Raw genomic sequence first — 21,580 nt, forward strand, 5'->3', positions numbered from 1 at the left:
CAATGCCACTGTAATTTCAAATGGTCACTAAACAAATAGTTCCAAGTTGAGGATTACCTGTATTATTCTAGCGTTGGGAAATATTGCTGCTGTATTACGGAGAAAGAAATGATAAATTGAATGGCCAAATATTACAACTAATTCACCAGCCAATGTATCACATTTCGAAGCAACCCAAGAAGCAAGAAAATGGAATTTCATATCTGCCTTAGAGCAGTTATATTTGACAAAATATTGTTACATTTATGCCATACTTAAAAGAAGCTCAGTTAAAACTGAGATCAACTGTGAAGTATAGTCTTCTCAAAAAAATTAAACAGAAAGTTGCAGAAATTGGAAATAAAATTGCAGTTTTATTTATAAGTTGCATCAATGTTTATTCCCGAGCCATTAGTTTCTGCTTCTTCAATTTCTTTTGGGATATCTGGAAAAAAAGATAATGCAACAAATCAGTACCAATTTGCCACAATCATAATACATTTGCAGAATGTTCCAATAAGTCACTAATCAGCCATGAAATGCATTTACGCGTCACATCAAGCCAGAATTCTCCACATTTTTAGCAAGCATGCAGGCAATCAATCCCAGTTAGTTTTTCATGCAAGCCATGAAACATACACACAGCAGGATAATTCATGTGTTTATATGCAAAGGAGGATGCCTGGCTTTTGATTCTTGCTACAAACCAAAATAAAACAAGGCATGAATATGCTGGAGAATTTTTTTTAAAAAAAATGGAAATTAAGATTCTGTTTTTGATATTAATGTATGAAATTAGATATTTTAAAATTCCCATTAGACTTCATAAATCCCTATATTTTTGAATCTTTATGTCAGTGTTCCCAAACCTTATCCACTTTCAGATATGGACTTCAACTCCCAGAAAACTCTAGCTAGCAGAGTTGAACGTCACACATCTTAAAATGGCTATAGTTGGGCAGCACCGTGTTAGGCTGTTGGGATAATGAACGAGCCCATTGCAAGGCACTTTATACATGGAAACGTTTTGTTGAGTGTGAAAGATACGGAGTCTCTTGACTTCTGCCTTAGGCCTGAAAGCTGGATGACTTTGGGCCAGTCAAATCTGTCTCAGCCTAACCCACCTCACAGGGTGGTTGTTGTGGTGAAAAAAGGGAGCAAGGAGGAGTATTAGGTTATGTTTGCCGTCTTGAATTATTGATAAAAAATAACGAAGGTGAAATATATACGTATGTACGTGTGTGTGTGTGCATGTATGTATATCTGCCATTGCAAGGACATGGATAATAAATTATGGCCCTTTTAACAGATTGACCTAAGTCAGGGGTGTCCAAACTTGGCAACTTTAAGACTTGTGGACTTCAACTCCCAGAATTCCCCAGCCAGCTCTGCTGGCTGGGGAATTCTGGGAGTTGAAGTCCACAAGTCTTAAAGTTGCCAAGTTTGGACACCCCTGATCTAAGTCAACATGTCTAAAATAAAATATTTAAACAAGTTGCCAGGACTGTTATCTGGGTGCTCCAGCCATGCTTCGCCAGATGTCATAGTCTATGGGGGAAGGGCGCTAGGGGGAATCGTAACTACTCTTCCTGCCCTCCTGCGACACCAGGTGGCTGCCTCAAGGTCAAGAGCTTGGGAATGGAATCCAACACGGTCAGGCTGCCAAGACAGGGGATGTAACCAAAACAATCTGAACGTAATTGGGCAATGTGAGATAACCAGGGGGAAAGATGGGAAAAGGAAGAGTTAACCAGGGAGCTTTGCTACATTGGAACTACTTGTAATTTAGTACTTGCATTAGTAATACTTGCGTTAGTAAAAGTATACTTTCGCTGAGTCGAGTCTTTCTTTCCTAAGTGACCAAATCGGGATGACTGGCAATCGTTTTAATTATTGAATGCAATAAAGTGGCTCCCCACCCCCTGCCACTTAGAAAAGGTTTGTTTATTCATTTAAAACATTTTTATGGCTGCCCATCTTAAAAACAAATTCTCTCAATCAAATCTTGGTGGGGAGAGGTAGAGGTGCCTTACCTTCTTCTTCTGAGCAACTTCTTCTTCTGGCTTAGGGACAATCTGCTCCTTTTCTGTGAGGATCATTTCAATGTGGCAGGGAGAACTCATGTATGGATTGATGCGCCCGTGAGCTCGGTAAGTGCGCCTCCGCATTTTGGGGGCTTTGTTAACCTGGATGTGCTCAATTACCAGAGAATCAACATCCAGACCCTGGAGGGGAAAACATTTTGGAAAGCTCGTTTGACAATCACAATTTGCAACAGTTCAGTCTAAATCAGGGGTGTCAAACTCAAGGCCCAGATTCGGCCCGCGGGGTACTTAGATCTGGCCCGCGGGGCTGCCCTGGAAACAGCGGGGGACCGGCCCGCGGTGCTTCTGCCAGAGAAAACAGGCTCCCAAGCACTGTTTTCGGCTGCCATGGCCTCCTGCCATCTTCTGCCAGTTCATACGCCCCTCCTGAGCTCCGTTTTCACTGGAAGAGGGTGGCAGGAGGCCCTTGCAGTCGAAAATTGAGCTCGGGAGCCTGTTTTCGCTGGCAGAGCACTTAGGCCACCACAGCCCCCCCCCAAAACACGTCAAGCTGGCCACACCCACCCTGACCACGCCCCCCCGGCCCCCAAGGTCAAACACAATCCTGATGAAATAGTTTGACGCCCCTGGTCTACATCATATCTTTTCTCAAATCTCAGTCACACTTACCTAGAGAAAGGACCAAAACTCTTATTTTTAATTATAATGTAGTATAATCCATACTTATGCCAATTATTCCAATAAATGTCCATGGTTGCCTCTAACATTGAAGGCAATTTTCCTTCAATTTCATATTCAGCAATCCTTCCCTCAAAGTCTCTTCTACTCTACATAGATCTTCCCTTCTCCCTTATATTATAAATAAAATATACACAGGTGAAACTCGAAAAATTAGAATATTGTGCAAAAGTTCATTAATGCAACTTAAAAGGTGAAACTAATATATGAGATAGACTCATTTATATGCAAAGCAAGGTAGTTCAAGCCGTGATTTGTCATAATTGTGATGATTATGGCTTACAGCTCATGAAAACCCCAAATCGACCATCTCAGAAAATTAGAATATTACATGCAATCAATAAAACAAGGATTGTACATAGAACAATATCGGACCTCTGAAAAGTATAAGCATGCATATGTACTCAGTACTTGGTTTGGGCCCCTTTTGCAGCAATTACTACCTCAATGCGCCGTGGCATGGAAGCTATCAGCCTGTGGCACTGCTGAGGTGTTATGGAAGACAGGATGCTTCAATAGCGGCCTTCAGCTCTTCTGCATTGTTCGGTCTCATGTCTCTCATCTTTCTCTTGGCAATGCCCCATAGATTCTCTATGGGGTTCAGGTCAGGCGAGTTTGCTGGCCAATCAAGCACAATAATCCCATGGTCATTGAACCAGGTTTTGGTGCTTTTGGCAGTATGGGCAGGTGCCAGGTCCTGCTGGAAAATGAAGCTCATCTGCAGAAGGAAGCATGAAGTGCTCCAAAATCTCCTGGTAGACGGCTGCGTTGACCCTGGACTTAATGAAGCACAGTGGACCAACACCAACAGATGACATGGCTCCCCAAATCAACACAGACTGTGGAAACTTCACACTGGACTTCAAGCATCTTGCAGTGTGTGCCTCTCCATTCTTCCTCCATACTCTGGGTCCTTGGTTTCCAAATGAGATGCAAAAGTTGCTCTCATCAGAAAAGAGGACTTTGGGCCACTGAGCAATTTCATCTTTTAAGTTGCATTACTGAAATAAATGAACGTTTGCACGATATTCTAATTTTTCGAGTTTCACCTGTATCTTTGCTTCCCATTCAACACGGTCACCATCCTCTTCTGGAATTATTTCACTTGTTCCATTGAGCAAAAACCTAAAGTACAGGTAAGCCTTTGATGCACAACCACAATTGGGGCCAGGATTTGTCGTGAAGTGAGCTATGCTCAGTTTTAAAAGCTGTTCTGCCACTGAAGCAAATCCCTGCAGTTGTTAAGGGAATCGTGTGGTCGTTAAGCAAGTCCGGCTTCTCCCATTGATTTGGCTGGTTGAAAGCTGGCTGGGAAATCACATGATCCTGGAATGCTGCCGCAATTGTAAATACATGCTGCTTGCCAACTGCCTGAATTTTTATCACTTGAACCTGGAGGCGTGGCAGATTGTTGTTAAGTGCGAGGTTGCATTTACATTTTATAAAATGCTGTTGTATATTTGGTCGCTAAACAAATGGTTGTAAGTTGAGGACTACCTACAACCGTGATGGCAAACCTATGGCACGCGTGCCACAGGTGATATGTAGAGCCATTTGTTAGGGCATGCGAGGCGTTGCCCTGTCAGCTCCAGCACACATGCATGCTCTGGCCAGCTGACTTCAGCCTTCTTTTAAGGCCGTTTTTCACCTCCGGAGGCTTCCGGTTTGCTTGTAGGGCCGTTTTTCGCCCTCCGGAGCCTTTAGGCAGGTTCTCGGAAGGCTCGAGGGCCTGTGTGTGTGTGTGTGTGTGTGTGTGTGTGTGTGTTTTGCCCTCCACAGGCTCCTAGACAGCCTCTGGAGTTGGGGGGGGGGGTTTGAGCACATAGTATTATGGGTGTGGGCACACCCGCGCACAACCCCCCTGCGCTCCCCCCATTTTTGGCAAGTGATCCAAAAAAGGTTAGCCATCACTGACCTATAATGTCCTAGCTTCAAGCACTGCAGTATAGAAAGAATCTCAGATACCAGAGTTGAGAAAGACCTAAAAAAGAATAAGCCCCTTAAGTTTCTCTTTGCTCCCTAGAGTTGATTACAGGTAGTCCTCAACTTACAACAGTCCAATGAGTGACTGTTTAAAGTTACAACAGCACTGAAAAAAGTGACTTATTTTTCACGCTTACGACCTTTACAGCATCCCGATGATCGTGAGAGCAAAAATAGGATGCTTAGCAACGGGTTCAAATTTATGACGGTCAGTGTCCTGGGGTCATGTGATCACCTATGGCGACCTTCTGACAAGCCAAGTCAAGGGGAAAGCCAGATTCACTTAACAACCGGGTGTGTTACTAACGTAACTCTAGTGATTCACTTAACAGCTGAGGCAAAAATGGTCGTAAAAAACCCACTTAACAAATGTCTCACTTAAAAACAACTTTGGGGCTCAATTGTGGTCACAAGTCAAGGACTACCCATATAACATTGTTCTTCCTTGCTAACCATTCCCCAATGAATGCAAAACGAAGGGGATTTCCATTAGAACTCAGAACACTTGCTACAAACTCAGTTCACACAGAAATATTAAGCTATACTTGTGTCAGCCTCTCCTTTGCTTGCTTGCTTTTGGCTGCCATAGAAACAGGGAGGGAGGGGGCTTGAGGTATTTGGGATGAGGAATTTATGGTGCTGAAGGAAGTATCAGGAGGGAGTTTGGTTCCCACCAGAAGATCTTCTGCGCAGGCTGATGGCCTGTGTTTGGACTTGGTCAAGGTCAACCATCTCTGCATACCAACTGAATGAGGCTTTTTGAAAATGCACCCCACACGACACCTGAAGGAGTTGCAGATTGGTCACTGGGTTGGGATGATTGGGGGGGAGGGTGCTGGGCAAATGTTTGATATGTATATGTTCACGCCTTTTTGGCTCAGATCTTGCTTTCTTTTCATAACCAGTAAAAACATCTTTATCTCTACAAAAATGGAGTTGGGAGTAGCAAATGCCAGCTGTCACAATATAGTTCAGAGGTTCCAAATCCCCGGTCTGTGGAATGCGAGAAACTGGGCCACACAAACAAACGAAGCTCCATCCGTGCGATGCATGAGAAACCATGGGAAAAAATTCTCCCCACTGAATTGGGTCCCTGGTACCCCAAAGGTTGAGGGGCCTCTGATATAGTTAACATTACACGAAATCCAGCATTTAATGTTTTACCTTCAGCTCAGCATTGCTCTCTGCATTTTTGAGCATGTGCAGGAGGAACTCGGCACTCTTTTTTGGCCAACGGCCCTGGGTCCAACCCCACTGCTTGGCCTGCAAGAGGAGAAAAGTAAGGTCAATTTCCCTATCAATGAAGACGTTCTCAAGCTTTCAGCTTGTACAGGTTGCTCAGAATCAAGGTTATTTTCATGGTTAATCCAAAGGTGTCCTAAGAATGTCATCACAGCAACCCTAAAAACGAGTGAGGGAACACAGAAAAGATTCTAAATACATCACATCCAAACAACTTGAGAATCTACCGTATTTTTTGCACTGTAAGACCCTCTGGACCATAAGATGCATCTAGCTTTTGGGGAGGAAAACAATAATTTAAAACATCTGCCTCTCAGCAATTTGCCTCCTTGCAGCAAACAGCCTGGTCAGCTACAGCACAGCCCGATTTAGCACGAGCAGCTGATCGGCGGTTGGATCGGCATCCCGGAATACCGACAATCAGCTGTTCCAGGCTGTGGGGATTGCCGCCATCTGGAACAGGCTGAAAATGGGGCACGCGAAGGTCAAAAATGGGGCACACCGAGACAGCCATAGGTGGCGGCGATCGAAACCAAAGGGTGGGGTCTTATAGACCAAAAAACACAGTATTTAAATTTTACCAGGGTTTTATATAAAATCCAAATAATATGTCTGCCTTTATCTTTCCACCTCAGGAATCCAGATATAAACAAAGGACAATGCAATCCAGAGATATGTTTTACCACATGCACTAAATCAGGGTTTCTCAACCTTGCAACCTTTAATATGCAGGAACTTCAGTTCCCAGAATCCACCAGCCAGCATAATTGAAGTCTTGTGTCTTGAAAATCGCCAAGGTTGGGAAAACCCTGCACTAAATAAATACCCTCTATTTCCTACAACAAAAGCAACTTTGGGGACACATCAAAACTCCAATCTCTAAACTCCAACAAGATACGAAAAATGTAGTGTCATTTATTGCTATTCTCCTCTCTAGACATGAAAGAACTGCTCGTTAAGAATGTTTTTCCTGAAATCTATATTATTCGCACAGATCTGCGCACACACACACACCTAAGCTGTTTCAGAGCCATACCTGTGCACACCTGCCAACGCCCCCGTTGTAACGTCGGAATGGAACACACTGCTTCTTCAGAGTCACGTCCTTTAAATATTTGGTGGCCTTCCGAATGTGCATCCCCTTGATAGCTTGGGCAGTCTCACGCGTGTTCTAAAGAAAATGGAACAATTCAAGGGGCTGATTAGCACTTTTAAAGCCCTTCATGGCTTGGGATCGCACTTCAACCATTATTCCATCCATCCAACCCACCAGAATGGGAAAGCAGGGTATTTTATGCGTCCCATCGATTAGGGATGTACATCTGGTAGGATTGTGAGGCTTCTCAGTGTTGGCCCCTTCTGTATGGAATTATCCTTCTTGCTGAAATAGTTGGCCTCTACCCTTTTAAAGACTTTTCTGAAAAGCCCTAAAAACATGCTTTTGTCAGTGGGTCTGGTAACCCCAAATGAAGCTGATCAAGTGGTTAATTTGACTGCGTTGTTGCTGCCATGTGGATGAAGTTTATAACCTTAAAGCCCCCTTAAATGATGTTGTAGGGAAAGTACAAAATAATTTTGTTAAGCAACTGCTCAGAACCAGTTCGATTGTTTTCATGACAAATCCAAAGGTGTCCTAAGATGGTCATCACTGCAGTTACGACACATGTTCCCCTCAGCTCCTCAAAATAAACAATCATGCTCCATATTAGTTGATCCCAAGAATTTCAAGCAGGCAATCCAAGAACCATTATTAACTGGCTGCCTTACCATGGGAAAATCAATAAAGGAAGTGTCATATTAAGACAAGCAAGAGGTTTTATTTCATTAGAATTTGATCTCACTTTTAATACTTTAAAAATAACTGAAGGCAGCAAACATTCATTAACACTCCTCTTCTTTTCCCCTCTAACAACAGCACTGTGGCTTTCATACCTAAGGTGAAACTAGAACTCACAATCTCCTGGTTTCTAGGCCAGTGCCTTAAGCACTATCCCAATTATTTTGCCCCCAAACAACAATAATCATGAAAGATATAAGGAAAGTGTAAGTGAGAAAAGCAATGGGGAAAAAAGGGGGTGGGTGGGAATGCATCTACAGGAAGTCCTCGACTTATAACACTCCACTTAGTAACCATTCAAAGCTACAACAGCACTAAAACAGTGACTTATGACTATTTTTCACTAATGACTATTTTTCACTATTGTCATGTGACAAAAATACGGATGCTTAGCAACTGACTCACATTTATGATGGTTGCAGCATCCCCAGGGTCATGTGTTTACTTTTTGTGATCTTCTGACAAGCAAAGTCAAGGTGGAAGCCAGATTCACTTAACAACCATGTTACCAACTTAACAATTGCAGTGATTCACTTAGCAACTGTGGCAAGAAAGGTCGTAAAATGGTGCAAAGCTCACTTAACAAATGTTTCATTTAACCAACAAAAATGTTGGGCTCAACTGTGGTCATAAGTAGAGGACTACCAGTATTATGGAGCTTCCCCACCCATGAGATCTCTGAGGAACAAAAACCAGAACTGCTAATTAGTGAAGTCTCTATGGATAGGGAGCATAGTGCCTTCTGGCAAATGAGAATGGAATTAGAAAGTTACTAGTCCTGAGACTGAACACAATCTAAGGCAGGGGTGTCCAAAGTTGGCAACTTTAAGACTTGTGGACTTAAACTCCCAGAATTCCTCCCAGCTGGCTGGGGAATTCTGGGAGTTGAAGTCCACAAGTCTTAAAGTTGCCAACTTTGGACACCCCTGATCTAAGGCAATGAACTCCCTATTAAAATACAGGTAGTTCTCAATTTATAATCAATCAAGCCCAATGTTTCTGTTGCTAAGCAAGGCAGCTGCTAAGTGAGTTTGGGGCCGCCATTATACAACCTTTCTTGCCACAGTTGTTAAAAGAATCAATGAAGTATTGAGTTAGTAACCTAGTTAAGTGCGATTCTGCTTTCCCTAGTGGCTTTGCTTGCTAGAACAGGGGTATCCAAACTTGGGAACTTTTAAGACTTGTGGACTTCAACTCCCAGAATTCCCAGCCAGCATGGGGAATTCTGGGAGTTAAAGTCCACAAGTCTTAAAAGTTCCCAAGTTTGGATACCCTGTGCTAGAAGCTTAAAAAAACATGACCACTCGATCCTGGGAGACTTGTAACCGTCATCAATATAAGCCAGTTGGCCAAGCGCCCAAATTATGACCATGAGGATGCTGCAGTAATTGTTAAGTATGAAGAAAAGGTCATTAGTTACTGTTTTCAGTGCCACAGTAACTTTGAATTAGTAGCACAATTGACCTCATGGACGTTGCTTGTGAGAAGGTTGCAAAAAGGATCACATGGTCCTAGAAGACTGCAACCATCCTAAATATAAGTTAGCGGGCAAGCATCTAAATTCTGACCATGGCTGCAACGGTTGCAAGCATGAGAAAAGGCGGGAAGTCACTTTTTTCAGTGCCATTTTATCTTTGAGCAGTCACTAAACAAATTGTCCTAAGTCGAGGGCTACCTATTTACACTTCTACCCATTCCTCTTATTGCCAGAGGCAAGACCCAAAATTACGCACCTTGAAATGGACGCGAAGGTTGGAACCCCTGGACTTGCATGCTACAAGAAGAAAACAAGCAAAAGTTAAAACTCTTTTGATCTTGAGACCGAAACCTGTGAAATAAAACTCTTGAGAGAAAGTTACTTACATTTGGTGGGGTTCTCTGGGTCCAGTGAGTAGCGAACCATTTTCAAAGCTCACCTAGGCAAAATTCGGAAACAGAACAATGAGTTTCGGACTTGAAATAGTAACTGATGTATGCCTTCCTGTGCTGCTAGAAAAAAAAAGCTGCTCAGAATTGATAGTATTTTCATTATTTACATCCAAAGGTGTCCTAAGATAGTCATCACCGCAGCTTCGGGTTTCACCCTAGAGAACACCGTATCCCGCCCAGTGTCCCTTCTTTCCCCTTAACGAATCACATATAAAATTGTAAGATTTATAAAAGAATTGCAACACTGTAAAATTTCATCCTTGTTATATCTCAATTGGATTATCCTAGAACCAGGTGGTTTTAATTAAATGCCATGAATTAAAATGTTACACTGACGGGTTATTAAAACAATGATAAATAGTTTTTTATTTTTCTGTTCCTATTTTAAATGTCAAGCCAACACAAAGTAGAATTAAAATTATAAGACAGCTTGATTGGCACATTCTACTAGGGAAAGTGGAATGTGCAAAACTGAATTTGGATTCTGGTGATTTGATGGATCCATCTATATAATTTCCTTGAAAGAGGCAGTTTTTTTGCCAATATCTTCAAAGTTCTTTCTTTGGTTCTTAATAAAAAATAATAACCACTCTTACTATTTGAATATTAAGTCCATTCCTGCTTCACCTTTTGAGGTCAGACAAGGTAAACTACAGTACCCGGAGTCAATGTCAGGCTAAATTATGATTGGGGAATTTATTGATTGTGGGAAACCCAGCATTTTCTTAGCAATTTTTGTGACCCAACCTAGTAAACTCATTATAATACAATTTAACTCTCTGTGGCCTGTTATACAAAGACCCCATCTGTGTTTGATTAGTTCAGATTTAACATACTGTATACATACATTACAGCCCAAAATGTTTACATTCCCTCTTCTCTCCACAAACCAGTCCTATTTCTACTTAGGAAATCAGTTCAATATCAGAGAGATCTGCATTGCAAAAGGTACCAATTAAAAAAAAGAGAGAGCTGAACTGGTATTTTCTTCTCACCCAGATTTCCTTGAAATCTATTCTTTCCCATTTAAGACCTGGGCATCTATAACCTCTCAGCCCCGCAAATCATCACACGAGAAACTTTAAAAGGCCCAAATTCTTAGAATCAATAAAAGCAACGACTCCTGTAACCTCCAGATTGCATTTATGCATCTTTTAACCCTTTTCTATGGGAGAAGGATGATACAATGACAGCATCCTCTCCCCCCTCCCCCTTTCCTAAATTGCAATTTTCAGGAGCTTCCAGACAGCCAACTCCAGGATGAGCCCTACTAGGAGTTGCAACTTAGCAACACGTGGAGAACCCTAGCTTCACCCTAAGGATGCCAACGTCAACGTCCATTGCTTTTGGGGCAACGCAAACAGAAGCTACGCCTGCATCCCACCCTCTCGACGGCTGCAAAATTATTCCTCCGCGGGAGGAAAAATGATATGCAGAAATCCCACCCACCCTTTTAGCCAAACGGAATGGTTTCTTCCATCGACTTACATCCGGGGCACTTGTTCACAACATTCCCCCCTATTCCCGTTTCCATTCGTCCACTTTCCCTCTTCCCCGTTCCCAAAACGTGGAAATACCGCAACGGTCGTCCATCTTGAGCCCTCCCTTCTCGGTACGGGCCGGTGTCAGGGGATCTCATAAGTGGATGGCGCCCCACGACCACGGATTAAACCGAAGGCCCGGCGCAGCGCCGAAATGCTCACCTTAAGACGGCCACCACCGCCGGGAAAAAGGAAGGGCAGAGGATTCTGGGTGGCGTATGCGTCACTTCCGAGTCTCCCCGAGCTGACGTCATTACTCCGTCGAAGCGGACTAGGAAGGGACCGTCGAGAAACTCCCTTATCGAGAATGAAGCGAAGAAGATTTCCAGGGGTCGTGTAGCTTCTTTATGGGACTGCATATCAATGGCGGAAGTTGATGCATAGATATTGAATTGATCATTGTTTGCTGTTCTCTGATGAACTTCCCTTGCAGTACCGTTTCTAAAGGAAAATTTAAGCTGTAATGAAATCAAGAAAACGGTTAGAAAAATCACAACATTGAGCCCCAAATTTCTGCTACTGTGAAACAGTTGTTAAGTGAGTTTTACTCTATGTTACAACCTTACTTGCCCCAGTTAAGTGAATCAGGGCAGCTATTCAGTGAGTAACATGGTTGTTAAGTGAGTCCATTGACTTTGCTTGTCAGAGAGTCGCTGGAGGTGATTTCATGACCCCAGGACACTGCAACCGTCATAAGTATGAATCTTTTGCCAAGCGGCTGAATTTTGATCACATGACCATGGGGATATTGCAATGGTCGTACATGTGGAAAATGGGCATAACTGACTTTTTTTCAGTGCTATTGTAACTTCGAATAGTCATTAAAATGAACTGTTTTAAATTGAGGACTACCTGAATTGATGTAGAGCAGTGTTTCTCAACCTGGGTGAATTTAACACTTGTGGACTTCAACTCCCAGAATTCCCCAGCTAACTCTAACTCAGAATATGACTCACTAAACCGTAGAAGGCCAGTTAATGAATCCAACCATCTCACATGTCTGCCGTTACACAAATAACACCATTGCATGCCACTTTTTATGCAGAGTAAATTATTGTACATTCTACTATTTGGATCCAGTCTAAAACCTCTCTGGAAGCTTTTTTTTAATTAAATAGTAAAAGGTTATTAAAATAATAGGATAAAACTGATATATAATCCAGGTAATAATGAATCTGGCCACATGGGTAGGAAAGCATATGCACTTTACTCCTTAACTGATTTGTTCCTTCAATTAAATGCCTTGAAAATCCAATAGAAATATATTTGTATAAAGGTTCCCCTTGAACATATGTGCTGGTCGTTCCTGACTCTAGGGGGTGGTAGTCATCACAGTTTCAAAGCTGAAAAGTCAGCGTTGTCCGAAGATGTCTCCGTATTCATGTGGCCAGCATGACTAAACGCAGAAGGCGCATAGAACGCTGTTACCTTCCCACCAAATGTTTTTTCTATGTTTCTGCTTGCATTTTACATGCTTTTGAACTGCTAGGTTGGCAGAAGCTGGGACAAATAACGGGAGCTCACTCCATTATGCGGCACTAGAGATTGAAACCGCCAAACTAGTCTTAGCCACTGAACCCTCAAAGTATACAAAGTATATTTGTATACTTGCCACTATTGCAAATAGATTTGTTTTCAGACATGGGCCAATTAACAATCTACCACAGGATGGCGGTGTTTGCTATGAATTTGTCATTTTGTCATTGTTCCCCTTAATAAACTTTCTACTTCTGCAGCACTCTCACTTTTCCATTCTAAAAAAAAACGGAAACCGTACAGTAATTAGATCTGCATTAATTTTACTTCTTCTGATTCATTAAATGTGTACTTCTTTTTTCAAGTGCCTTTAGTTGCATTATAGAAACCACATAATTTCATTAGAATTAGAATGCCAGGAATGGATTCGCCCCCCCGGCCCCCTTGACATGGACTAACCATAACCTGCCTTGTTTGGTTTGGTGTCACTTTGTGTGAATCCAAGCATTGTGGCCTGTAAGCTCCGTTTTATGCTTTAATGTGATGTTATGAATCATGATTTATCTAGCAAATCATGGTTGAACAAACCATAGAATTTTGCAGTGTGTGTCTGTGTTCAGGAATGTGTGTCATGCTGTATCAGTACAAACTGAACTACAAGCTGTGGGCAGCTGTAATGCAACTTACAGAAGTTGGTCTTCATTTCCTTATTTTACACATTCCACTTCTCCTTGTATTGAACAGCTAATGATTGATATTGAATCCTGTTCTTTGGCCCAGCTCAATTATCCTTAGAGCAAGAGTCCCGACCATGGGTGGGTTGCTGCTGGCATTACTGCTATTGGCCAGTTCTCTGAACGACTAAAAATTTCCGCTACCAGTTCTCCAGAACCTGTCAGAACCTGCTGAATTTCACCCCCGCTCCCACTTCCACCGCTACTGGTTCGCCCGAACCTGATAGAACCGGCTAAATAGCACTACTGTTGTATATATGTATTGTTTATATTTTGTAGAGCCAGATTAATTTAATGATTAAACTACCACTAGACTACTAGACGGTGAGTTCTAGTCCTGCCTTAGGCATGAAAGCCATCTAGGTGACTTTGGGCCAGTCACTGTTTCTCAAACCCAACCCACTTCACAGGATGGTGGTTGGGTTGAAAATAGGAAGAAGAAGAAGAAGAAGAAGAAGAAGAAGAAGAAGAAGAAGAAGAAGAAGAAGAAGAAGAAGAAGAAGAAGAAGAAGAAGAAGAAGAAGAAGAAGAAGAAGAAGAAGAAGAAGAAGAAGAAGAAGAAGAAATATTACCTTGGTTTGCCACCTTGAATGATATATAAAAAATACAAAAGGGAAATAAAAATAAATATTTGCAGTTGCAGACACATTGATAGTAAGCAATGGTCCTTTGAGTTAACTAACATATCTAAAATAAAGTTGTTGTTGAGAAAATAGGAGAAGGAAAATAGGAGAAGGAAGGAGTATTATTTATGCATGTTTGTCTCATTGAGTTACTTATAAAGTAACAAAGGCAGGATAACAAATCTAATCAATAAATTCATTTTAGAAAAACTCCCAAAGGAGATTATTTTTACGCTGTAACCTGGAACCAAACAATAGGGTACAATAAATTGCTTTAGTTAAAGAGTGGCATGCATGTGAGGCTGTAGGATAGATAGCTGATCTCAATCTCTGTCTCCCAGAAACCCTCAAGGTCTCCATGCCCTGGAGACACCCCCTTGAAGTATCTGGTTTGCTACCTTCAACTGCCAGTAGCTCTCTTCTAAGGATGCTTTTTACCTGTGGTCCTCCATGTAACCCTGCTGATGGAGGGAGATAGGGCTCTGACCCCTTGGGCTACCTTTATGGCACTTCAAAGGAAAACCATGAAATAGCAATAGCACTAATATATGCCTTCACCGTGCTTTTACAGCCCTTTCTAAGTGGTTTACAGAGTCAGCCTATTGCCCCCAACAATCTGCGTCCTCATTTTACCAACATCGGAAGGATGGAAGGCTGACTCAACCTTGATCTGGTGAGACCCGAACTGCCAAATTGCAGTTAGCTGGGAGTCAGCAGAAGTACCCTGCAGTACTGCACTAACCACTGTGTCACTGTGACTCTTAGGATTGAACTTGTGGCAGCGGGCAGAGTTTATTTGCAATACTGCATTCTAACCACTGTGCCATTAAAGCTTCAAATTGTTTTCTTACAATGTAGCTGGCTGGCTACATAGAGGTAGGTCCTCAACTTATGACCATAATGGAGCCAGCCGTGATGGTTGAAAAGGGGCTGCTTTTATGGTGTGTGTGTGTGTGTGTGTGTGTGTGTGTGTGTAAATCATTTATGTTTACGGTTGTAAAAAAACAACCCCATAGGTTAGTTTTGCCCAAAACTGAAAGTAAATGATGGTTTTTGTCAAAAACCAGACATAGGACTACAAATCCCATATTGCCCAGCCACATCTGCGTTTGGTTCTGTCGATTGGAAATAACAAGAGTTCCTAATCTAGAAGAACTTTCTGGAAGTTACCAGGTTAGACAAAGCTAAGTGACTGTTAGGGAGACAAACTCAGGAATCAAATTTCTATTCCTCCTCCTCCTCTTCCTCCTCCTCCTTCTCCCATATCTGGAGGCCTCAATCATTGTTATTTGATGCTGTTTGTGGTGTCTCTCTGATATTGTCTCTCCATCTTATTCTGGGTCTGCCTCATGTTCTTTTCCATACTCAAATTTCCATGCAAATTTCCATACTAAGATGGCAAATTTGTCGTGTTCTAGTAGAACATCCGATCCTTCCATGGATTTCCCATTGACATCCCCCCTCCATCCCCTCACACACACCCCTCAAAGGCTCCCACCCCTGGGGGCAAGTTTGCATTTCTAAGAAAAGTTAAGCACGCCACTGACTTCACAAAGGAATGATTGACGCAAATCAATCTGGGAATAACACAGCTTCGAGCTCCAATGAGAATCTGTGTTAGCTAACCGAAGTTAATTATCAATCATTCTCAATTCTAAGGGGTGGATCTGTTGGGTCTGCCTTAGGAGTGGCAGGAGGCAAGCCTTTTCATGTCATCGCTGTACTTGTAGTCCTCTCCGGGATCTCTTTGTGTATCTTTTGAGGTTAATTCAGAATTTTGTTCCTGGATTCTAGTGCCCCTCCCTCGTTCTCTCTCAGGATCACTTTATAAACTCTCATTTCCAGGTAAGAGAATTTGGGATTGCTTCAAATTGAGGTAGTCCTCGACTTACGACCTCAATTGAGCCCAACATTTTTTGTCGCTAAGTGAAATGTTTGTTAAGTGAGCTTTGCCTCACTTTCTTGACACAGTCTTTAAGTGAATCACTGCAGTGGTTAAGTGAATCACATGGTTGTTAAGGGAATCTGGTTTCCCCATTGGTTTTGCTTGTCAAAAGATCACACAAAGGGATCATGAGGGACCCTGCAACCGTCACAAATATGAACCAGTTGTCAAACATTGGAATGTAAATCACATGACCAAGGGGATGCTGCAATGGTCGCATGTATGAAAAATGGCTGTGTCACTTTTTGCACTGCAAAAAATGACCTCACACGGTCACTAAATGAACTGTTATAAGTTGAGGACAACTTGTACAATTCTGAAGACTTATGAGATGTTCGGCATACACCAGTGGTGGATTGCCGGCGGTACGACCCTGTACGGGCATACTGGTGCCTGCCCGGAGCACCGAGTACCGTTCTGGTACGGTGCCCGCCTGAGCTCCTTACCTGTATTTGAGCTCTTCGGCGCTTCCGCGCACGGAGTGCATGGTGCCTGCGCGACGCTCCACTGAGCAGCTGGAGCGTCACGGAGGTTCACTGAGGCGTCACAAGAGATAAGGGCACATGCGCACGCTGCGCTCATTCATGTAGTGCACGCTAGGCCCTGTTGCAACCGTACTGGTTGCAACAGGATCCAGAACCCACCACTGGCATACACAGGCTTCATTTTCACATATAAACCAAGATTAATTGTCGGACGAAGCAGTGGCTTATTTATTCAGGATCTATTGCAGCGATGACCGATTTTGGATTATGTGCCAAAAGCGGGGGAAGCGCAGGGGGGGTCGTGCACCAGTGTGCCCACACCTATAATGCTATGCGTGAGACCCTGCTCAACGCTATCCCCCTTGCTTTTGGCACGTTTTTTTCACTCTCCCCAGCCTCCAGAGGCTTTATAGGAGCCTGGAGAGGGAGAAAACAGCTTCCCCCGCCTCCCTGGAGGCTCTCCGGAGGCTTTTAGGAGGTTCCCTGAAGCCTCTGAAGGGCGAAAAATGGCTCAATAGGCTACCCAGAAGTTTGGGAACCATCACTTCCGGTTTGGTCATAGGGTCGTTTTTTGCCTTCCGGAGCCTCTTGAAGGCTCTAGAGGGCGAAGAACAGCCCTACAAGCAAACCGGAAGTCCGTTCCTGAACTTCTGGTTTGCCCAGAGGGCATGTTTTTCGCGCTTAAAAGAAACAACCTTAAAAGAAGGCCAAAGTTAGCTGGACAGCGCGTGCATGCGCACTGGAGCTGACAGGGCAATGCCTTGCATGCCCTAACAAATGGCTCCATGCCACCTGCGGCACGTGTGCCATAGGTTCGCTATCACGGATCTATTGAATGAAAAAGCAATAAATCATGGTTTATAATCAGTAATGGCTGATTTCATACCCAGATATTCCCCAACTTATTCATTGTGACCAGTTATCACAGCACTGAAAAAAAGCAACCTACAACCGGTTCTCACACTTATGACTGTCGCAGCATCCCCATGGGTCACACAATCAGAATTTGGTTGCTTGGCAACTGGCATGTCTTTAAGATGGCGGCAGTGCCCAAGGGTCACATGATCACCATTTGCGTCCTTCCCAATCAATTTCTGACAAGAAAACTCAATGAGGGAAGCTGGATTTGCTTAGTGACTGTGTGGTTCGCTTAACAACTACTGTGATTTACTTAACAACCATGGCAAAAAGATCATAAAATCAGGTGCTCCTCACTTAACAACTGCCTTGCTTAGCCACAGAACTGTGGCCCAATTGTGGTTGTAAGTCAAGGATTTTAATATATCACCAAAACCTAATACACCATATTATAGTTTAAAGAACGACATGAGTTCAGTTGGTGTCATGACAAAACAATTGTTGTGTTAAGTGAGTTTTCTCCCACTTTATAACTTTTCGTGCCACAGTTGTTAAGAGAATCATTGCAGATGTTAAGTTAATAACATGGTTGTTAAGTGAATCTGGCTTCCCCATTGAATTTGCTTGTCAGAAGGTCGCCAAAGGAGATCACATGACCACAGGACACTGCAGCCGTCATAAATACTGTACATGCCAGTTGCCAAGCGACCTAATTTTGATCACGTGGCTGTGTGGATGCTGCAAAATTCATAAGTGTGAAAAAGGGTCGTAAGTCACTTTTTTTCAGTGCTGTTGTAACTTCGAATGGTCATTAAACGAATAGCTGTAAAGACTACCTGGAGTAGTCTTTTGTTTTGCCCTCTGTTCCAGGGTGGGGTTGCTGCTGGCATTACTGCTGGTTTGGCGTGCAAATAATTTTGCACGATCAAAAATTTTTGCGTGTGAGTGATCGCTGCATTCGCATTTAAAAAGGTCTGCGCATGCGCAAAATGTTACAAAAGGAAAAAAATACATTTCTACAGTGAAAATTGTTGTGCGCATGCACAGAACCGAAAATCAAGATGCTGCTGCTAAAGGAGAGCTGGTTTGGGGGCGTGGCAGGCATGGGTCACTACCGGTTCCAGCGACCCAAGTTACTACCTGTTAGATATCTACAATAGCAACTATGGTTTCCACCAAGGTCCTCTGTTCCGGCGGGAACAGAGGTTTGATTCTATTGGTCGAGAGGTCTGACAGCTCCCTATAAAAGGGCTGCTGTCAGATTCATTTCCTGCTGGATTGTTCACACTTGTTGTATTAAATAAAGAGCTGTTGTTACTGTTAGCCTGTGTCTGCCTATCCATTGCCCGTTCCAACACTGGCAACGAAGGTGGGATTGGACTAGGCGAACGGAAAGAGCGCAGAAATCCAGCAAGTAGATCCAGCCCAGAGCTCAGCGCGGCTTCAAGTGCCATTTTTGAGCGGCAAACTTGAATTGTCCTCTATACGCAAAATGGCTATGCACACCCCACCAACTCCGTATGACCCAGTCACTGAGCACTGGGAATCGTACATGCTTCGATTCGACTGCTTCCTAGAGGCGAATGACCTCATGGGCCTGCCTGACGGCCGAAAAAAGGACATGTTCCTCGGGTACTGTGGCCGGGAAGTGTTCGAGACGGCAAAGAAACTTTCGGAGCCGACACCGCTGCAATCGGTCGCCTGGTCCGTGCTCCAGCAAACACTAAAAACCCATTATACACCGAAGCCGTCCAAGCACGTTCGCTGGCATGAATTCAATATCAGAAAACAGAGAGAGGGCGAAACGATAAATGAGTATGTGGCGGCACTCCGTAAGGCTGCTGCATACTGTGAGTTCAAAGACCTGGATGAGCGGATTCGGGACCGCATAATATGCGGCGTACGGGACATTAGTTTACAGAGAAGGCTGCTGGCAAGATCAAACCTCACTCTGCAAATCGCCCTGGACGAAGCCAGGGCATCAGAATCAGCCGAAGCAGTCCAAACCAATAGGAACCCACCTCTGCTCCACTCCATAGTGCTGTGTAATGGAGTGAGCTCCTGTTATTTGCCCCAGCTTCTGCCAACCTAGCAGTTCGAAAGCACGTAAAAAATGCAAGTAGAAAAATGGCAGCCAACTTTGGTGGGAAAATAACAGCGTTCTGTGCGTGTTAAGATATGCTGGCCACATGACCATGGAGATGTCTTCGGACAGCGCTGGCTCTTCAGCTTTGAAACAGAGATGAGCACTTCCCCCTAGAATCGGGAACGACTAGCACGAGGGGAACCTTTAACTTTTTATATATCTTTATTAAATCTATATCCGCCATCTGTGTTTACTGGATTTACGGAGGCTCTTGAAAGTCACAGTGGCTGATGTGATGTTCCTTTTCCCCCCAAGGAGGTCTCTGGGTCAAGAGAATTTCATCGACGCACCTGAACACACAGGCACGACAATAGACAGAGCGCCCGATTTGTCAGTTCTCCTTAAATCATTTCAGGAAATTCAAGATCGTTCAGGGAGAGACGGTAAAGCGAAGAGCCTGAGCAAATATCAGGGAAGGCACACCCTTTGCTGGGATGAATCAGGTTTACAGTTCCGCCAATCCAAATTTGAAAAGCTTTTTAAGATTCCCACTTCTTAGGAATCCCCTGAATCCATTTTTCAAAAATCCTTGTTGAAGCATGCCTGGCTTGTCTCAACATTACTTGGTATGATTACATAACCTCGCAGGGAAAGTTGAAATAAAAAGAGGGAGTTTATGAATTTAGCATGTTCTCTGAACGTATTCCAACATATTTTCCGCGGAGGTGAGCTTCATATTTCCATACAGTTCCCTTTCTGTCCAAATTTGGATACCTATTTATGGTTTGCAAACTAAGAAGCCCCTTTCATTATAGCAAAAGGTTCGGATGATTTGGGTGATTTTTATTTCTGAATAAAGTAAAAAAAAGGTGCCTTTCAAGGATAGATTTTAAAAAAACGACAATGGGATTGTTATAATATTAGATACTTAAGGTATTGGAAATTAAGCTAAGATGAGATTAAATTATGAATAAGATTGCATATTTGAATGTTGGCGCAAAATATGTATAGCCAGATGATACACTGATGAATGGAAAAGGGATTGTTTATGCTGTATAAAAATAAATTAAAAATTTAAAAAAGGATCCAATCCAGCCCAAATTAATGATGTCCATTGGAGAGTGAAAATGCCCCCCCCCCTTTGCCGTGGTGCAGGAAGCCAACTCGGCCCCCATGGCCATGCCCACCCAGCAACCGGGCAGAGAACTGGTTGCTAAAAATTTCCAATCCCATTCCTGCATAGACTACCTTGTCCTTGAATGGCTGCATGGACTGGACATTAACATTTGAACTAGTATAAGTCCCTGTATTTGCCATACGCTAAATAAATAAATTGCAGCTAACAGACCCTGTCAAATTTCTGCTCTCTCTGGCTTTTTTTAAAAAAATGCTTTTGCAGTCAGAATCAGTTTCCTTTTGAGCCAGCATAAGCCTCTCGCTGCCCTTTTGAAGACCTCACTTTATGTCTGTCTGGGGTTATTTGCAGTCAAAGCCAGCCTTCTCTGACCCTCCCCACCCCCATTCATTCCCCAGCCTCTTGCTCCTGGCTGTAAAATTCTTTCTCTCCATCTTTCTGAAAACCAGATTAGGTGGGGTAGGAAGGGACGATCGGCGGTTTGCTTGGCAACCGGGCTGTCTAAATCCTCATGTGCTCTTTATTCCTGGTTGTCTGTCTTGGGAGAAAACAAAAACATTGGGAAAGGAGAGAGGGAAAAGGGGGGAAACCGCAGCATCTTTGGAAAAATCAATGTACACGGAAGTCAGTTCAAAGACAGTGGGGAAAAATAAATCATCCCTTCTAAATAAAAACTCAGATATTAAAAACTTACCTTATGTTTTTCAGAGTATCCCTAGATTGGACAGCTAAATTTTAACAATCAGCAGCTTTAAGCACCATGCTTTTACTGCGTTGGATTATTTACAGATTGAAAATAGGTGGATTAATCTTAATACATCTATTTACAAGTTCTAATTATTTCAGATTGTAAAAGCCCAAAGCATAAAACTATGCAGTTGTTAATCAGAGAATCATAATATTTTAGAATTTGCTTCTGGGTTCATCCTGCCCAACCACCTGAT

At 43.0% G+C, this 21,580-nt stretch overlaps 1 protein-coding gene across 2 annotated transcripts; it reads right to left on the reverse strand.

Moving 5' to 3' along the window:
• Window positions 1-333: 333 nt before the first annotated feature.
• On the reverse strand, window positions 334-11,519 carry RPL17 (ribosomal protein L17). Of its 2 annotated transcripts, none has more exons than XM_081945213.1 (7): window positions 11,457-11,519; window positions 9,688-9,740; window positions 9,558-9,598; window positions 7,024-7,158; window positions 5,910-6,008; window positions 2,013-2,204; window positions 334-424 (listed from the first exon to the last, which is right to left on the reverse strand). In XM_081945213.1, the coding sequence occupies exons 2-7, from the start codon at window positions 9,725-9,727 to the stop codon at window positions 377-379; spliced, it is 555 nt and encodes a 184-aa protein (XP_081801339.1). In that variant the 5' UTR covers window positions 9,728-9,740; window positions 11,457-11,519; the 3' UTR covers window positions 334-376. The 2 variants fall into 2 exon arrangements, with proteins under 2 accessions (XP_081801339.1, XP_081801340.1); XM_081945214.1 differs by lacking the exon at window positions 11,457-11,519 and adding an exon at window positions 11,331-11,354.
• Between the last annotated feature and the right edge of the window lie 10,061 nt (window positions 11,520-21,580).

This window comes from Natrix helvetica, assembly GCF_964273705.1.
Source record: "Natrix helvetica genome assembly, chromosome: 2".
NCBI classification, from domain to species: Eukaryota; Metazoa; Chordata; class Lepidosauria; order Squamata; family Natricidae; genus Natrix; species Natrix helvetica.